This window comes from Emys orbicularis, chromosome 8, assembly GCF_028017835.1.
Source record: "Emys orbicularis isolate rEmyOrb1 chromosome 8, rEmyOrb1.hap1, whole genome shotgun sequence".
Taxonomy (NCBI): domain Eukaryota; kingdom Metazoa; phylum Chordata; order Testudines; family Emydidae; genus Emys; species Emys orbicularis.
The window spans coordinates 70,944,813-70,964,589 of record NC_088690.1 but is presented as its reverse complement, the minus strand read 5'-3'; the positions used below and the strand labels follow the sequence as shown (position 1 = coordinate 70,964,589).

Sequence of the window (19,777 nt, the reverse complement as noted above, 5' to 3'; positions counted from 1 at the left end):
CTGGCAAGCCCCGTGGGGTCTGGGACAGCTACATGGTGGGGGACCGGGGCAACTGCACGATCCCTGCAGTCCAGGTAACACACTGTGGGCCGCATATGTGGCCCACAATGTGTAATAAGTTGAGAACCACTGGTCTAGCTTGCACTCCAGAATATAACAGCCAACTGGCATTTGCTTAAACATGTAATGCAGAGGATATTTTGGCTTCTGAGAGCTTAGCAGCCACCTTACCAATAGTTTACATTGTGTGGCATTGTCTAACTTACCCTTATCAATGCACATCTGCACTTTAACTGCCTTTTTAATTCCACCCATGGCATTTACCCAAGTTTTTTACATTGTCAATTGCTCCCAGCTTTTCATATGTTCAAACTCTGTTTTTATTTCCTCCATTAAAGTCAATGGAATTTCTCTCATTGAATGTATCACTGAAGTTGTTTTGTGATTTGCAATCTCCTTTCAGATACCACAACCCTTGGGAGACAGATGGAATTCTACGTACTGTCTGTTGCCTCTGGTTCATAGTGAGCCATTTGCAGCAAATGTGTTTTTACCTAACTTCCTGGCTTGGCTGGTTTTCTGTCCTAACACAGGTGATGAATTTGCATTTATTGTATTGAGTTTTAAAGCAAACAGTAAGAGTTCCATATTCCCTTAGCTACTGCACTGTAACACTGTATTACTCTCCAGTGTGAAAGTTTAAAGTCATTGTGCCCATCAAATAATCGAGGTTATTGCTTTGCTGTTCTCCCAGTGAACAGACGATCTGGGCTCTAACTCTGTGACACACCTTAGCAAAATGTTTTTTCTGTTCCACGTTCTCAGCCACACCTAGTGTAGATGGATCTTTGCCTGTCAGAAACACTTCTATTTCAATGTTGATGTTATTTCAGTTTCCTTCATTTCTAGCTCTCTCTTTTAGAGAAGGTGGCACATGGACTAGCTGCTTCCTCTGTCCCAGGTCACTTGGGTACGTCTATGCAGCCCACAGTAGCAAGTCTCCCAGCCTGGGTTAATACACTGGGGCTTGCAGGGCTCGTGCTAGTGCTCTATCAATATCTATGTAGACCAGTGGTTCCCAAACTTGTTCCGCCGCTTGTGCAGGGAAAGCCCCTGGCGGGCTGGGCCGGTTTGTTTACCTGCCGCGTCCGCAGGTTCGGCCGATCGCGGCTCCCAGTGGCCGCGATCGGCCGAACCTGCAGATGCGACAGGTAAACAAACCGGCCCGGCCCACCAGGGGCTTTCCCTGCACAAAACGGCAGAACAAGTTTGGGAACCACTGATGTAGATTATGCTAAGATTATCTAAGATTATCTCTGCAGTCCATCACTTTGAGCAAGTCACCCCTCCTTTTCAATCCCTTCCCTGCTCCTTTCAGTGTCTTGTACTCACTCATCTTCACACATCTGCTCCTCCCCACTTCTCTCTTGTTTTTCATTGTCCCCGCCTCCTCTGCTTTGCCAGCGATACCAGCCCTAAATGCCCATTTGGCTGCTTCTCCCACAAATGTGTGGTGCTTTCTTCCCCACTGCTCCATATGCATGGAGCCAAGCCCCGTGCTCCTTCAAATCCCTCCTCACACTTTCTGCAGCGATGCCTGTATGATGTCAGACAGCCAATGGTGGGGGTAGGCTGAATGGCTCGCAGGGAACACAGATTTCATTAGAATGAAGAAGAATGAAAGCCCTGGTGATGCAGAACCTAACTGGCCCATGGAACCCATGACTCTAGCTTCTCTCTCACACATTCACTTATGACTATTCTCTCACATGGTCACATTTTGAAAAGGTACAGTCTTGTACTCAGCTTGGACAGCCAGGCTGCTGAGTGGGGAAGAGGCTGATTGGCTACAGACTTTACCCACCCCATTGCTAAGAGGCCCAGCTGGCCAATTCCATGAAGCCAGCCATGGCTGCAAACACAACTCACGTTCCTCTAGGTCATTTTCTGACTCAGTGGACTTTGCCTTGTAATAAGTGATGCCTCGAATGATGGTGGGCTTGGAAGGAAGCCGGCTCCGCACATGCATCTTCCTCTGCAAGGGCTGTTTTGGTTTCATTGCCTCTGGAGCGGGGAGCAGCTGCTGCAGGGACTCAACAGAGTTGATTTGCTGAGAAACCATCTCATCTTGCAGGAATCTTTCTTCGTATTTTTCCTTTATGAGATAAAAGAGGATGTTACATGATGGCCAAAATACACAGCTGAGTGTGTTTAGCTGGGAAATGGAAGAGTGGATCTTGGGTTACCATATTTCAGCAAGCAAAAAAGAGGACGGGAGGAGCCCCGCCCCAGTCCCGCCCCTGCCCCTTCCACTCCCTCCCACTTCCTGCCCCCCTCAGGACCCCCAACCCTCCCCCTGCTCCTTGTCCCCTGACTGCCCCCTCCTGGGACCCCTGCCCCTAACTGCCCCCCAGGACTCCACACCCTACCTAAGCCTCCCTGCTCCTTGTTCCCTGACTGCCCCCTCCTGAGACCCTCCCCCCATCCTAACTGCCCCCCTAGGACCCTACCCCCTACCTGCCCCCTGACTGCCCCAACCCTTATCCACACCCCCACCCCCAGACAGACCCCCGGGACTCCCACGCCCCATCCAACCACTCCCCACCCCCTGACAGCCCCCCCCAGAACTTCCGACCCATCTAAACCCCTCTGCTCCCTGTCCCCTGACTGCTCCGATCCCTCTCCCCACCCCTGCCAGCCCCCCCGCTCCTTGTCCCCTGACTACCCCTCCTGGGACCCCTGCTCCTAACTGCCCTCCAGAACCCCACCCCCTACCTAAGCCTCCCTGTTCCTTGTCCCCTAACTGCCCCCTCCTGAGACCCCCCCACCCTAACTGCCCCCCCCCCAGGATCCTACCCCCTACCTGTGCCCTGACTGCCCAAAACCTTATCCACCCCCCCCCCAGAAAGCCCCCCCCGAACGCCCAACCCCCCCCCCGTCTCTTGACTGCTCCCTCCAGAACCTCCCTGCCCCTTCTCCGACCGCCTGGCCCCCTTACTCTGCCACTCAGACCAGCGTGCTGGGGAGGAGGAGCAGGGGGAGAAGCTCCAGACTGCCGGTGCGAACGGCCAGCTGGTGATCTGCGAATGCAGGGAGGGAGGGAGTGCTCTCAGCTGCAGGGGAGAGGAGGGGGAAGTGGAGGAGGGGCTCTCTCTGGCTGTCGGAGCCCCATGTAAGTGGCACCATCCGTCCGGCTGCCCTGTCAGCAGCGCGTGCTCTGCAGGGGAGGGGGGGGGAAGTCCGGACATTTACAAATTCCCCCCGGACGCTATTTTTAACTCTAAAAAACGGACATGTCCGGGGGAATCCGGACGAATGGTAACCCTAGTGGATCTATACCATAGTTGGTCAACTTGTTGCCCGTTAAGCAGGATACCTTGTCCTTGTTTCATTTGTCAAGGTCATCAGTGCTTTATTTTGTGGTAGTGGAAAGACTGTTGTGAATAGTAGGGATGAGCAGCACTAGGGGCTTATGTTGCGTATGAGGTACAGTATGGGATGCAAGTGTGACAACAGGGACATACAGTTCCTATGATCTATTCTAAATTATATGTTGTACATACCAGGATGTTGATAGAATGTATGTGTTGTTAGGGTGTTTGCAGGGGCTGGTGCTTAGTGTTAGTGTAATACATGGACTTAGTGCTTGTGATCATGTTTCCATGTAATGGCTCATACTAGCAAATATATTGGCTTCTACCACCTCACAGCTAAAGGAAACCTCCTTTTAGCTCAAGAGGCAGTGCCTGTGTTCCAGGTGCTGAAAAGCTAGGGTTCGATCCCCCATAACGACTGTGACAGCTGTCTGCGTGTGAGGCTATGGTTGGTTACATTAGGGCAAACCAGCTGTTCTGCAGCACATTCATGGCCTACTCACTTTCTCTGATTCAATCGCTTCCCGCAGAATTGGTGCTTTTGTTAAAAAAATATTTCTAGCTTTACAACTGCAAAGACAACTCAATGAATGTGAAGCAATGCAGGGCTATCTTCCTGAGGCTGCAGACAGACACTGACCAAAGCAAGAGCGCTGAGCTATTCATTTTATTGTTCACTCTGAAGCCCAGCAATGACCATTGCAATTCCGACATTGTTAATATTTCACTAATGATCATTTCTGCAGAAACTTCCAGTCACTTGGAGCTGGATGGAGCTGGGGATTGTAGAAAGATCATAAATGCCATGATTTCCCCCCCTAATCTGGCCCTGAGTGTATGCTATGTGTGTGAGCTGAGTATACACTGTATATGAGGAATGCTGTATGTCAACAGTTGTATTGTGTATGTGATGATGGAACTGTATATTGAGTGTGGGTATATATTACACATGGGGCATGTGCTAGGTGTGTAATCATAGACAGCTGGGCTCTATATGATGATGGTACAAGTATGTGGTGCAGATGAGGTTCCAGCATTCCACAGTGTACTTGAGTGTTGGATCATAGAATCATAGAATATCAGGGTTGGAAGGGACCTCAGGAGGTCATCTAGTCCAACCCCCTGCTCAAAGCAGGACCAATTCCCAACTAAATCATCCCAGCCAGGGCTTTGTCAAGCCGGGCCTTAAAAACCTCCAAGGAAGGAGATTCCACCACCTCCCTAGGTAACTCATTCCAGTGCTTCACCACCCTCCTAGTGAAATAGTGTTTCCTAATATCCAACCTAGACCTCCCCCACTGCAACTTGAGACCATTGCTCCTTGTTCTGTCATCTGCCACCACTGAGAACAGCCAAGCTCCATCCTCTTTGGAACCCCCCCTCAGGTAGTTGAAAGCAGCTATCAAATCCCCCCTCATTCTTCTCTTCTGGAGACTAAACAATCCCAGTTCCCTCAGCCTCTCCTCATAAGTCATGTGCTCCAGACCCCTAATCATTTTTGTTGCCCTCCGCTGGACTCTTTCCAATATTTCCACATCCTTCTTGTAGTGTGGGGCCCAAAACTGGACACAGTACTCCAGATGAGGCCTCACCAATGTCGAATAAAGGGGAACGATCACGTTCCTCAATCTGCTGGCAATGCCCCTACTTATACAGCCCCAAATGCCATTAGCCTTCTTGGCAACAAGAGCACACTGTTGACTCATATCCAGCTTCTCGTCCACTGTGACCCCTAAGTCCTTTTCTGCAGAACTGCTACCTAGCCATTCGGTCCCTAGTCTGTAGCAGTGCATAGGATTCTTCCGTCCTAAGTGCATGACTCTGCACTTGTCCTTGTTGAACCTCATCAGGTTTTTTTTGGCCCAATCCTCTAATTTGTCTAGGTCCCTCTGTATCTGATCCCTACCCTCCAGCGTATCTACCACGCCTCCCAGTTTAGTGTCATCTGCAAACTTGCTGAGAGTGCAGTCCACACCATCCTCCAGATCATTAATAAAGATATTAAACAAAACTGGCCCCAGGACCGACCCTTGGGGCACTCCGCTTGAAACCGGCTGCCAACTAGACATGGAGCCATTGATCACTACCCGTTGAGCCCGACGATCTAGCCAGCTTTCTATCCACCTTACAGTCCATTCATCCAGCCCATACTTCTTTAACTTGGCGGCAAGAATACTGTGGGAGACCGTATCAAAAGCTTTGCTAAAGTCAAGGAATAACACATCCACTGCTTTCCCCTCATCCACAGAGCCTGTTATCTCATCATAGAAGGCAATTAGGTTAGTCAGGCATGACTTCCCCTTGGTGAATCCATGCTGACTGTTCCTGATCACTTTCCTCTCCTCTAAGTGTTTCATAATTGATTCCTTGAGGACCTGCTCCATGATTTTTCCGGGGACTGAGGTGAGGCTGACTGGCCTGTAGTTCTCCGGATCCTCCTTCTTCCCTTTTTTAAAGATGGGCACTACATTAGCCTTTTTTCAGTCATCCGGGACCTCCCCCGATCGCCATGAGTTTTCAAAGATGATGGCCAATGGCTCTGCAATCACATCCACCAACTCCTTTAGCACCCTCGGATGCAGCGCATCCGGCCCCATGGATTTGTGCTCATCCGGTTTTTCTAAATAGTCCATTTACACATAGCAAAGGTAAAAATACTTAATGAGGAAAGGAGAATCTAAGCCTGTTGAATGCCTGGGGCAGCCTCCTCTGGGGAGCAAGGAGTTCCCAGGGGCTGGCTTTAGGAGGTGAGTCCATTTTCAAACTGCAGGCTAATACCCATGATTTTCATCTCATTAAAAGGAAATGGAAAGAGAACCGGAACCACTGCAGCAATGGCTAGTTGGCTGAAAGGATGGCTCCAGGGTTCCTTTAAACCCTGGCTGAAATTAACTACAAGAAAAGAAGAATTTTTGGAAGCAAGGTCACTCAGGGTAACAAAAGTGCCGTGCTTTGCACTTCAGCATAGATGGGAATGGAATCTCTCCAGCATTCAACTGGCTGCTATTGAGAGTAACATACAAAAACTCCATTGTGAAGCAGTCTGGGTGGTGTCGCACACAACAGGCCTGACACAAACCCACAAAAGCAAGGCAATGTAAAGCTAAGCCACCTAACCCTATGAACCCTTCAGCTCCAGAGACACAGCATGCCATTACCCTAGACCAAACACCACAACTTTAATTTCACCCCCTTTTACTGTTGGGGATACACCACTTTACCAGAACATTTCCCCCCAACACCAGTAGTTGTGGGTGTTTGGTGCATTATTATGTGGTTGTGCTGGGAGAGGGCAGTTTGGTAAAGGGCTGTGTGCAGAAGGGCTGTGGGCAGGTGGGGCAGAGTTAAGGTTATGATCTGTGGTGCACAGTCCTTGTGGTTATAGCAAGGTGTGTGCCTGTGGTGGGAGGAGTGGAGGGTCAGGCATGCCAGGTGGCGTAGCTTTTTATTGCCTTTTGTGGGCTTCTGTCAGGCACATTGGGAGGTATTGCCAATTCGGAGAAGGATCGGGATATCCTGCAGGGAGATTTGGATGACCTTGTAAACTGGAGTAATAGTAATAGGATGAAATTTAATAGTGAGAAGTGTAAGGTGATGCATTTAGGGATGACTAACAAGAATTTTAGTTATAAGCTGGGGACGCATCGGTTGGAAGTAACGGAAGAGGAGAAGGACCTCGGAGTCCTGGTTGATCGCAGGATGACTATGAGTCGGCAATGTGACGTGGCCATGAAAAAAGCTAATGCGGTCCTGGGATGCATTAGGCGAGGTATTTCTAGTAGGGATAAGGAGATGCTGGTTCCGTTATACAAGGCACTGGTGAGACCTCATTTGGAGTACTGTGTGCAGTTCTGGTCTCCCATGTTTAAAAAGGATGAATACAAACTGGAACGGGTACAGAGAAGGGCCACTAGGATGATCTGAGGAATGGAAAACCTGTCGTATGAAAGGAGACTCGAGGAGCTCGGTTTGTTTACCTTAACCAAAAGAAGGCTGAGGGGGGATATGATTGCTCTCTTCAAATATATCAGAGGGATAAATACCAGGGAGAGAGAGGAATTATTTCAGCTCAGTACTAATGTGGACACGAGAACAAATGGATATAAACTGGCCGTCGGGAAGTTTAGGCTTGAAATTAGACGAAGGTTTCTAACCATCAGAGGGGTGAAGTTCTGGAACAGCCTTCCGAGGGAAACAGTGGGGGTGAAAGACCTCTCTGGCTTTAAGATTAAGCTTGATAAGTTTATGGAGGGGATGGTTTGATGGGATAACGTGATTTTAGTCAATAGGTCAATAACGTGCCGTCGCTGGTAATTAGTAACAATGGTCAATGATGGGATATTAAAAGTTACTACAGAGAACTTTTTTCCGGAGGGTCTGGCTGGAGAATCTTGCTCGCATGCTCGGGGTTCAGCTGATCGCCATATTTGGGGTCAGGAAGGAATTTTCCTCCAGGGTAGATTGGCAGAGGCCCTGGAGGTTTTTCGCCTTCCTCCGCAGCATGGGGCAGGGGTCGCTTGCTGGAGGATTCTCTGCGACTTGAAGTCTTTAAATCATGATTTGGGGACTTCAACAGCTGAGTCAAGGGAGAGAATTATTCCAGGAGTGGGTGGGTCAGCTTTTGTGGCCTGCATCATGCGGGAGGTCAGATCAGATGATCATAATGGTCCCTTCTGACCTTAAAGTCTATGAGTCTATGAGTCTATTGTGTGCATTGCACCCTGCACTGCTTGACAGCCATTTGTATTAAATTCCTAGGCTTTTGCAATGCTTAGCGAAGTTGGGGCTGGTGAGGAGAGTGAGGGATGGACCTCATGGGAATAGAAGTGCTGCTGCTGATGGAGAATATTTTATATGTCAGCAGCTGTGCTTGAGCCCTTCTCTGCTGTATGGTAAAATCAGACAGAGAAGCTCCTGTGAGAGAAGGTTTTATGTGCATCCAGCCCCATCAGTCAGCCTTGTGTGTGCCCATATGAACCCTGACCCATAGAGCACCTGCTCCTAAGCCCACTAAGTGCACCACTCACAATGGAGTCACTGCTGGCGCCGCTGCAATGCCCAGGGACAGCTTCCCTGCTTCACCTCTAAGGGCTTGTCTGCACTGGCATTTTACAGCGCTGCAACTTTTTCACTCAGGGGTGTGAAAAAAAACACCCCTTTGAGCGCAGCAAGTTTCAGCACCATAAAACACCAGTGTAAACAGTGCATCAGCACTGGGAGCCGCGCTCTCAGCACTGGTAGCTACGCCCCTCACGGAGCTGCACCGCAACCACACAAGGCACGTTAAAACACTGCCCTAAATCTACCTCCCAGATCACCAAGCGCACAGCAGAGGCTGCAGCTGAGCACAAAGCTGGGAACCACCAAAACACTCAGGGCAAAATCCACCTCCTCTGGGGGCTGTGATTGTGGGGCCCATGATCCTGGGGCCCGAGGCTGCCTTAGTCACAGACTGCAGCCTGAGCACACTACATGGTGTGAACATCACACACAAATGCCACAGCGCTTGCCATGCTGGGCCTTCCTCAACAGGGAGACATGGCTGCTCATTGGTGGAGTCCCCCAGCAATTCAGCCTCCTGGAGCAGCTCAGTTTGGTCCATTCCTTGGAGCTAGAGCTCAGAGCCTCTACTTGGCCTTGTGGGGCTGCTCCCTGTCCCATGGAGACCCCGTCTCTGCCAGCAGCACCATAACAGAAAGGGGGAGATTCAGAGCCACACTGTTGGCTCTGGGCACATAGTGCACAGCATGGATCAGGCTGGGAATGCTAAATCAAAGGGGCCATGACAGCAACTAGGGATTGCACAGGGAAGCCCCAGTCATGCCCCTTTTCTCCCACGCCCTCTACGACCACTATAGAGTGGGGATGGGGTAGGAACTGCTGTACCAATTCGGCACTGCCCCCTATGCTGAGCAGACCACACCAGCTTTGGGCCTGGCACCTGCCAGCACCAGGGGAGACTTGGTGCCCCCATCTCTTCCCTTTGAACTGAGCAAAATCAAACTGCAGTTTCTCTTAGAAACCCTAACAGCTGAAGCTGCGCTCTGTGCCCACTCAGCTGGGCAGCAGGGCTCTGCACAGCACGGGAGGTGGTGGTAGAGCCTGGCATTAGCTGGCAGGGGAGGATAGTTTCTCTGGATTGCGCAGTACCACGCTGTCCACACACTGGGCCCCCAAGCCGGGTAATCACAGGCTCTGCCTCACTGCAGCACAGACATTCCCAGAGAATTCCACCCGCCTCAAATTGCTGCTCCATGCTGCAAAGTGACATCATGATTTCCAGACACCAACCCTGCCATCCATCTCTGACCTCAAACCAGCACCCCTTGGGAGGGGCATGGAACGGGCTGGTCCTGCTCCCGCCTACACTCTGGGTTTGCTGGATTGTGCTGACTTCAGGAGGATGGGGTCTGAGGAGCGGAAATCAAGTTTGCTGAGCAAGGAGAAAAAGCATTTCAAACTAATTTGTCTCATCGGAGTGGCAACTTGCCCAAGGGAAATGTCCTCATGAAGCCACTACTAGTTCATTGACCCCCACCCTGCTGTTGTCGCACTCCCCACAGACCCAGACTCCACTCTTAGTGGGAACAGGATGGAGCGGAAATTCTCTGACAAAGGTCAAACGCTGGAAGTGACCGCTCTCTGGGATGTCAGCAGCCACACCAGGACAGGCTGGATGGGCCCATGGGAAACAGGGAGTGGGGCAGGGAAGCAGGCGCCAGAGGGGTTATGTAGGGAACACTAAGGGGGCAGGAAGAAGGCGCTGGAGGGGTTGTGTGGGGAACAGGCAGTGGGCAGGAAGAAGACATTGGAGGGGCTGTGTGGGGAGGGGGGAGGGGTGGGAAGCAGGTGCTGAAGGAGTTATGTGAGGAGTGGGGGGCACAGGAAGGAGGCGCTGGAGAGATTGTGTGGAGAGTAGGGAGGGGCACGAAGCAGGCACTGGAGGGGTTGTGTAGGGAGCAGTAAGGGGTTGGAAAGTAGTTGCTGGAGGAGTTGTGTGGGGAGCCGGGAAGGGGTGGGAAGAAGGCACTGGAGGGATTGTGTGGGGAGGGGGAAGGGGTAGGAAGCAGGCGCTGGAGGAGTTATGTGGGGAGAGGGGACGGGGCAGGAAGGAGGCACTGGAGGGGTTGTGTGGGGATCAGTGAGGGGACAGGAAGGAGGGGCTGAAAGGGCTGTGTGGGGAGCAGTAACGGGCAGGAAGCAGGCGCTCAAGGGATTGTGTGGGGAGCAGGGAGGGGCAGGATGCAGGCACTCGAGGGGTTGTGTGGGGAGCAGTAAGGGGGTGGGAAGCAGGCGCTGGAGGGGCTGGGTGGGAAGCAGGGAGGGGCAGAAAGCAGGCGCTGGAGGGGTTGTGTGGAGAGCAGGGAGGGGGCCGGAAGGAGGCGCTGGAGGGGTTGCGTGGGGAGGGGTGGGAAGCTGGCGCTGGAGGGATTGTGTGGGAATCAGTGAGGGGACAGGAAGGAGGGGCTGGAAGGGCTGTGTGGGGAGCAGGGAGGGCCAGGAAGTGGGCGCTGAAGGGGTTGTGTGGAGAGCAGGGAGGGACAGGAAGCAGGCACTCAAGGGGTTATGTGGGAAGCAGTAACGGGCAGGAAGCAGGTGTTCGAGGGGTTGTGTGGGGATCAGTGAGGGGACAGGATGCAAGCGCTGGAGGGGTTGTGTGGGGAGTGGGGAAGGGGTAGGAAGGAGGTGCTGGAAGGGTTGTGGGGAGGGGTGGGAAGCTGGCACTGGAGGGATTGTGTGGGGAGCAGGGAGGGGCAGGAAGGAGACATTGGAGGGGCTCTGTGGGGAGCAGCTAGGGGGTGAGAAGCAGGCGCTGGAGGGGTTGTGTGGGAGCAGGGAGGGACAGGAAGCAGGTGCTGGAGTGGTTGTGTGGTGAGTAGGGAGGAGGCAGGAAGCAGGTGCTGGAGGGGATCTGTGGGGAGCACCAACTGGGCGTGAAGCAGGGGCTGAAGTGGCTGTGTGGGGAGCAGGGTGGGGCGGGAAGCAGGCGCTGGAAGGGTTATGTGGGTAGCAGCGAGGGGGCAGAAAGCAGGCGCTGCGGGGATTGTGTGGGGAGCAGGGAGGGGGCAGGAAGCAGGCGCTGTAAGGGTTGTGTGGGGAGCAGGGAGGGGCAGAGACATTGGAGGGGCTCTGTGGGGAGCAGCTAGAGGGTGAGAAACAGGTTCTGGAGAGGTTGTTGGGGAGCAGGGAGGGGCAGGAAGTGGGCACTGAAGAGGTTGTGTGGGGAGCAGGGATGGGGAAGGAAGCAGGCGCTGTAGGGGTTGTGTGGAGAGCAGGGAGGGGCAGGAAGGAGACATTGGAGGCGCTCTGTGGGGAGAAGCTAGGGCAGGGGTCAGCAACCTTTCAGAAGTGGTGTGCCGAGTCTTCATTTATTCACCCTAATTTAAAGTTTCACATGCCAGTAATACATTTTAATGTTTTTAGAAGGTCTCTTTCTATAAGTCTATAATATATAACTAAACTATTGTTGTATGTAAAGTAAATAAGGTTTTTAAAATATTTAAGAAGCTTCATTTAAAATTAAATTAAAATGCAGAGCCCCCCGTACCGGTGGCCAGGACCCGGGCAGTGTAAGTGCCACTGAAAATCAGCTTGCGTGCCACCTTTGGCACGTGTGCAATAGGTTGCCTACCCATGAGCTAGGGGGTGGGAAGCAAGCGCTAGAGGGGTTGTGGGGGGAGCAGTAATGGGCAAGAAGCAAGCACTCAAGGGGTTGTGTGCGGAACAGGGAGGGGGGAGGCAGCAGGTGCTGGAGGGGTTATGTTGGTAGCATGGAAGGGTTCGGAAGCAGATACTGGAGGGGTTGTGTGGGGGGCAGCGAGGGGCAGGAAGCAGGTGCTGGAGGGGTTGTGTCAGGAGCTGGGAGGGGGCAGGAAGCAGGCACTGGAGAGGTGTGGGAAGCAGCGAGGGGGCAGGAACCAGGCTGTGGAAGGGGTTTGGTGGGGAGCAGGGAGGGTGCAGGAAGCAGGCACTGGAGCACAGTCGGCAAGGTATATGGGTCCGTGGTGCCCATGCTCCAGGAATATTCAGGGCCCAGAGGCCCAGCTCCACTAATGTTTGGGGCCAGGTCTCTCCTCCGACTCCGCCTGCCGTCCCCTCGCGCCTCCCCCGGCCCCACCTGCCGCCCACACGCGCCTCCCTCAGAGCGTATCCCGGCCCCACCTGCTGCCCCAGCCGCCGCCATAATCGCCACCAGTGGCAGTGTAGCGGGGCTAAGGCTGCTTCCTGCCCGCCCTCGCTCCGCGACACTCCCGGAAGCGGCCGGCATGTCCCTGCGGCCCTGGAGGCAATACTGGATTTATAATGGCGCCACGGGTACCATGGCGCCAGGCCCACGGTTGAAAGGGGCCCTGGCGCGCTCTTCTCCGCCCCCCCCACTCTCTCCTGTGGGGTCAGAGTTTGACGCTGCGGGCTGCTGCGGCTTCGTAGCAGTCTCTGCCTGAAGCCTGGCTCCTGCCCCGCCCCTTTCCCCAGCATGCTACGTTCCCTTCCCCCCCTCCCCCCCGATCAGCTGGATCAGCCTTGCCAGCAGGAGGGGGGAAGAGGGAGGAGGGAGCTGCAGCACGCTGCTCTGGGGAGGAGGAGAAGAAGAGGCGGAATGAGGCCTCTCCCCCGCCCCTTTCCCTAGCGTGCTACGTTCCCCCCCCCCCCGCCGGTCAGCTGGATCAGCCTTGCCGGCAGGAGGGAAAGCAAGAGAGGAGCGAGCCACAGCACACCGCTCCGGAGAGGAGGAGGAGGAGAAGAGGCGGGGGTGAGGCGTTGGGGAAGGGGCTGGAATTGGGGCATAGCCTCTCCAGCCCCCTGTGTGAGCACCCCCATGACCCCAGCCCACCTCCCCAGCCCCCTGCCCTCCCTAACCCCTGCACCCCACCACCCCCTGCTCCCCCTCACAGACCCCGAGCCCCCTGCCCTGACTCCTGCACCCCCCACACACCCAGCCCCCTGCACTGCCTCACACACATCCAGCCCCCTGCCCTGACTCCTGCACCCCCCTACACACACCCAGCCCCCTGCACCCCCTCACACACCCTGAGCCCCCTGCCCTGACCTGACCTGACCTGACCCTGCACTCCCCTCACACCTCAGCACCCCCTCACACACCCCCAGCCCCCTTCCCTGACCCCTACACCCACACCTCCCCAGTCCCCTGCCCTGACTCCTGCATCCCCCTCACACCTCCCCAGCCCCCTGCACCCCCTCTCACCCCCTCACACCTCCCCAGCCCTGACCCCCCACACCTCCCCAGTCCCCTGCCCTGACTCTTGCACCCCCCACACCTCCCCAGTCCCTGCCCTGAAACCTGCACCCCCTCACACACACCCAGACCCCTGCCCTGACTCCTGCACCCCCCACATCCCCACCCCCATCCTGAGAACCAAACAGGAGCTGTCCCAGGTAAGTGCTCCACACCCCAACCTCCTGCCCCAACCCTGAGCTCCCTCCCTCGCCCTAGATCCTGGCCAGACCCCACACCCGAACATTTTTTTACAATATTTGGAAAGATCGTTAAGTGGTCCGTCGGGCCCCTCCGTGGTTTTCAAGTGGTCTGTGGAAAAATAAATTAGACTACAAGAACAATCAAGGTACCTCACTTTATTTTCATTTACTTGCTATTACTTATGGGAGGAGGATGAAGAAAAAAAGAATGAAAAAGGGGGGCAAGGGGGGATAAGAGAGAATGTTCTTTTTCTTGACTGGGTCCCAAGGAGGAGCCCCAAAAATGAAGCTGAGCACAGGGCTGGGGGGCCCCACTAACTCTAAATCCACCACTAGCTGTCACGTCACCTGGGCTGGGGATACTGTCAGGGCCGGTGTAACCACTAGGCAAACTAGACAACCGCCTAGGGCGCCAAGATTTGGGGGTGCCAAAAAGCGGTGCCCCAAAATTTTTTTTTACACTACAGTGGAGTCACATCTTACATGGGGGTTAGGTTCTAAAGTCACCGCGTAAGAGGAAAATCACGTATAGTGAAAATTACCATAAAGTACAGTATACACTAGAACAGGGGTCCTCAACCTACGCAAGCCGATCGGCACGCAAGCCAATTTTTTTTTTAATGGCAGGCTGCGGGTCCCGGCTGCCGCTGAGCCTGCTGCCGACCTGGGGTTCTGTTCACTCAGCTGGCAGCGGGCTGAGCAGGGCCAGCAGTGGGCCGGCTCCTGCCAGCTGGGGTCCCAGCTGCCAGCCCCACTCAGCCCGCTCAGCCTCCTGGGGTCCCAGCCAGCTCCGCTCAGCCTCCTGCCGGCCTGGGTGAATGGTCTGGGGTTCCGTTCACCCAGGGTTCCGTCCGCCAGCCTGGGGTTCCATTCACCCAGGCCAGCAGGAGGCTGCGCGGAGCCGGTGGCTGGGACCCCAGCTGACAGCGGGCTGAGGTCCCAGCCGCCAGCCACACTCAGCCCGCTGCCGGTCTGGGGTTCTGGCTGCCAGCCCCTTGCCAGTCGGGGTCCCGGCCACCGGCCCTGCTCAGCCTACTGCTGGCCTGGGGTTCCGTTCACCCAGGCCGGCAGGAGGCTGAATGGATCCGGCGGCCGGGACCCCGTCTGGCAGCGGGCTGAGCAGGCTGAGCGGGGCCAGCGGCTGGGACCCCGGCTGGCAGGAGCCAGCGGATGGAACCCCAGACTGGCAGCGGGCTGAGCTGCTCAGCCCGCTGCTGGTCTGGGATCCCGGCCGCCAGCCCTGCTCAGCCCGCTGACGATCTGGGGTTCCGGCTGCCGGCCCCTTGCCAGTCAGGGTCCCGGCCACCGGCCCTGCTCAGCTTCCTGCCGGCCTGGATGAATGGCAGGAGGCTGAGCGGAGTCGCCGGCTGGGACCCCGGCTGGCAGCTGGGTGAACGGAACCCCAGGCCAGCAGCAGGCTCAGTGGTGGCTGGGACCTGCAGCCTGCCATTAAAAAAAAAAAAATCAGCTCGCATGCCACCTTTGGCACGCGTGCCATAGGTTGAGGACCCCTGTTCTAGTGTAGACAGTGTATACTATGTATACTGTAGTTTATGGTAATTTTCACTATACGCGATTTTCCTCTTACGTGCTGACCTTAGAACCTAACCCCCGTATAAGATGTGACTCCACTGTATTCATTTTTGAAAATTTATAATAAGCGATGCTCTGGAGAGGGGGGCGGGGTGGCACAAGGTGGAAGTTTCGCCTAGGGTGCAAAATATCCTTGCACCAGCCCTGGATACTGTGTCAGCTGATCCCCACAGTCTCCAGCCTACCTGGGCAGTACAGCAGACATGGCCCTGCCCACTAGCTCCTCTCCACTCCCTAGGCCACCCACCACTTGCCCCACCCCTCCTTAAGGCTTAGCCCTCTTACTTTTAAAAATGATTGCTTGCCCCTTCCCCCCCTCAGGCTTTTCTGGCAGCCCTGTTGCCAGGTATCCAGTTTTAGACTGGAAACTCCAGTAGAAAACGGAACCTGAGCGTCCGGTTAGCAGTGCTGACTGGAAACTAAATGTCCGGTTATAGGAGTAACCACATTAGCCTCTGCTCTTCCCACTCCCAACACCCACCCCAGAGGGCTGGAAGAGAACCTGTCCTGCTGCTGTGGGAGGAGGGGCAGCTCAGTGCAGAGAGAGACAAAGAGAATGGGCTAGAACCAGGTAGGTACCCGCTCCATGTGGGCAGGTGTGGGGGGGATCCTGTTTACCCCCTCCCCAGCCCTGCTGCGCTTGCAGTTTACCCCTGACCCCTCCCTTGCTCCTGCCCCACTGTCCTTTTACCCCCGGCCCCTTTTACAATTATTCCCCAGGGGGGCCCACAAATATGTTTGACGCCGGGCCCACAAAAAGTTAATCCAGCCCTGCCTGGAGGGGGTGTATCTCCACGCACTGCCCCCGCCCCAAGCGCCGACTCCACAGCTCCCATTGGCCAGGAACTGCAGCCAATGGGAGCTGCGGGGGCGTGCCTGCGGGCAGCAGCACGCGGAGACCCCCCAGGCCCCTCGCCTAGGTGCCGTTGCCAGAGGGGTGCGTGGGTCGCTTTCAGGAGCTGCCCAATATAAGTGCCTCACCCTCTCCCGCACCCCAACCCCAGGAAAGAGCAAGCTCCCCGCACCCAAACTCCCTCCCAGAGCCTGCACCCTCTATCCCCTCGCACACCCAAACTCCCTCCAAAAGCCTGCATCCTCCACCCCCTCGCACACCCAAACTCCCTCCCAGAGCTGGAACCCCTCACCACCTCCCATACCCCAACCCCCTGCCCCAGCCCAGAGCCCGCACCCCAAACCACCTCCCTCACCCAAACTCCCTCCCAGAGCCTGCACCCTGCACTCGCTCTTGCACCCCAACCCTCTGCCCCAGCCCAGAGCCCGCACCCAGTACCCAAACTCCCTCCAAGAGTCTTAGACAACTGTGATCATTGTTGCAACCAAGGTCTGTAGTGACACCAAATCTTGTATAAAGGGGGTCAAATAAGGTGTCTAAGGTTATGGTTTGCTGGTTATGATTATGCTATCTGAATGCATGTATCATTTTTGTATTTAAAGTTATAAGCATTGGCTCTATACTGTCTGTATTTCAAACGTATGCTGTGCTTCTGGGTAACACCCCAGACAATTTGGTGTCAGCAATGCCTAGCCTGCTTGATGGCCCATTAAGGACCATCAGCTATACAACTGACCCTGTGAGAGAAGGCAAATACACCTTGTGACTCAGCAAGGCATGCAGGGACATGCCTATGGCCAGAACTCTGAGGTTTTTTCATGTCATGTGCTGGGCAGCTTGTCTTTGGAACAAAGAAAGAAAGGCCACATGGCAAGAGACTATAAAAGGCTGCTGCAGCTCCTCCATCTGGTCTTCAATCCTGCTTCTTGCCTCTGGAGGGACTTTGCTACAAGCTGAAGCTCTGAACAAAGGACTGAATGACCCATCCCAGCTGTGGATGTACTCCAGAGACTTGATTTGAGCCTGCAATTTATTCCATCACTGTTACAAGCCTGAACCAAGAACTTTGCCATTACTGTATGTAATTGATTCCATTTAACCAATTCTAGCTCTCATCTATATCTTTTTCCTTTTATGAATAAACCTTTAGTTTTTAGATTCTAAAGGATTGACAACAGCATGATTTGTGAGTAAGATCTGATTTGTATATTGACCTGGGTCTGGGGCTTGGTCCTTTGGGTTCGGGAGAACCTTTTTCCTTTTACTGGGGTACTGATTTTCATAACCATTCATCCCCATAATGAATGTCACTGGTGGTGATACTGGGAAACTGCAGTGTCTAAGGGAACTGCTTGTGTGACTTGTGGTTAGCCAGTGGGGTAAAACCGAAGTCTTCTCTGTTTGGCTGGTTTGGTTTGCCTTGGTGTGCAAAGGAACCCCAGCCTTGGGCTGTAACTGCCCTGCTCTGAGCAATTTGTCCTGAATTGACACTCTCAGAAGTGTCCCACCAAAGGCAGCATTCTTACAGGCACCACCAAAAATTATACAGTACAGAGAGGGGCAGGAAGTAGGTGCTGGAGGGGTTGTGTGGGGAACAGGGAGGGGCAGGAAGGAGGTGCTGGAGGGGTTGTGAGGGGAGCTGGGTGGGGGTGGGAAACAGGTGCTGGAGGGGTTGGGTGGGGAGCAGGAAGGCAACAGGATGTAAGTGCTGGAGGAATTGGGTGGGGAGCAAGGAGGGGCAGAAAGCCGGAGCTGGAGGGGTTGTGTGGGGAGCCGGGTGGGAAGCCGGCACTGGAGGGGTTGTGCAGGGAGCCGGGTGGGAAGCCGGCGCTGGAGGCGTTGTGTGGGGAGCCAGGTGAGGGTGGGAAGCCAACGCTGGAGATTCTCTGTGGGGCTGCAGGGTGAGCTGAGAGCAAGGCAGGGATGGGAGCAGCTGCATGCAGAGCAGTCTGCAAACGGCAGCCCTTCAGCAGGATGCTGCTGTGTGCAGAGCAGAGACAGAGCCGAGAGGGCCTGCAGCCAGAGAGCTGAGTGAGAGGGGCTTTCGGGGACTCTCCACAACACAGAGCCAGCAGCTGGCCTTGGAACCCCAGGATCCAGAAGGATGCTAAAGCTCTGGGGGTCAGCCTAGCAAGGGGGCAGTCTCCTTTGCCTGGGGCTGAATCAATGGTATGTAGCCAGGCATGACTGCAGGCCTTTTGGGACAATTGGTCTATAACTTTTGCCTGCTTAGGAATTTACTATGGAAAGTAGGTCAAGTTATTTTCAATAAAGAATGTTCTAAATAGTGTGATACAGCATGGCCAGAGGACAGTAGGAGAGTGATAGAAAGGAGAGATATGTAAGCCCCAGGATGATGAAAGCCTTATTCCCTGTAGAGGGAAGAGAGGCTGCTACAGTTTAATTAAAGCACCTGAAGCCAATTAAGGCAAATAGAGCACCTGAAGCCAGTCACCTGATAAAAAAACCCTGCTTCAATCAGACAGTTGGAGGAGTTGAAGTAGAGTGGTTTGGTGCTGGAGCAGAGAGCAGTTTGAAGGGAAGCAGAGGAGAGTTTGGAAAAGTGCTGTGGTGGGCCAGAAGACCAAGACCCTAGGTAAAGGGAAACCCAGCTTGTACAGAGCAGAGGGACTCCACAGACACAAAGGGTTGGGAGAAACCTTGCCCAAGCAGAGAGAGGGCAGGAAGCCCCACAAGCTGAAGGGCTGGAGAGGGAAGTAGCCCAGGGGAAGGAGTCGCTAGTTCAAGTGGTTAGCTGTTATCCCTAGGTCCCTTACTGGAGCGAGCTTCACCATTGTGGCAGCCACCCCCACCATCTCCTGGGCCTGGCCCTTCTTTGTGCTAATCCTGAGAGGTGTCCTGACCCGACCAGGCCAGAGAGGGACCCAGATGACATCACCACCTCCACCAGCTGTGGATGAATCCCAGCTGCCACCTGGATTAAGTGGGATCAGACTGTAATAGCAGTGCCAGCCACTCTCAGCTAACTGCTTCTCTCTTCCCCAGAAGGACAGTTCCTACCATCTTGGATCCCATCTAAGAGACACTCCAACAAGGGGCTTTTCCTTCTAAAGCTCTCTCCAGCTAAAGGGAAAGGGACAAGGCCAATTGTTACAATGAAAGCCTGACTTAATACTCTACATTGCAAATGCTTTGCCTGGTTCTACTTCTGTCTTTTCTCTGTAAGAAGAGGTTTAAAGGCTGTATAGTGGAGTGTTTGCCATGGCACTGAGCAGGCTGAGGGCTCTGTATCCCAACCCAGACCTGGTTTAACACTGGAGAGGGACTGGTGTGCAGTAACACCTTTGGCCCATATATTCCATCTCAATTATACACCAGGCCTAGTAGTCTAATGGTTGCTCTGGCTGGAGCAGCCGCTAGCACCAACTGTGCAGGAAGTGCTGTTGTAACTAGAGGGGCCCCGACGAGAAATGCCATGGGCTGATCCTGGGGGAGGCATCTGCAAGTTCCCTGATTGCCTATCCTAAAGGACGAGACTGGAGAGGGCACCCCAGACACA

At 54.3% G+C, this 19,777-nt stretch overlaps 1 protein-coding gene across 1 annotated transcript in view; it reads right to left on the bottom strand.

Annotated features, from left to right (window-relative positions):
* OLFML2B (olfactomedin like 2B) overlaps nucleotides 1-19,777 on the bottom strand; it is a 116,307-nt gene that overhangs the window by 13,926 nt on the left and 82,604 nt on the right. The window contains exon 5 of the mRNA XM_065408945.1: nucleotides 1,930-2,155. Within this exon, the coding sequence (XP_065265017.1) occupies nucleotides 1,930-2,155 (226 nt within the window). The remainder of the gene's footprint in view (nucleotides 1-1,929; nucleotides 2,156-19,777) is intronic.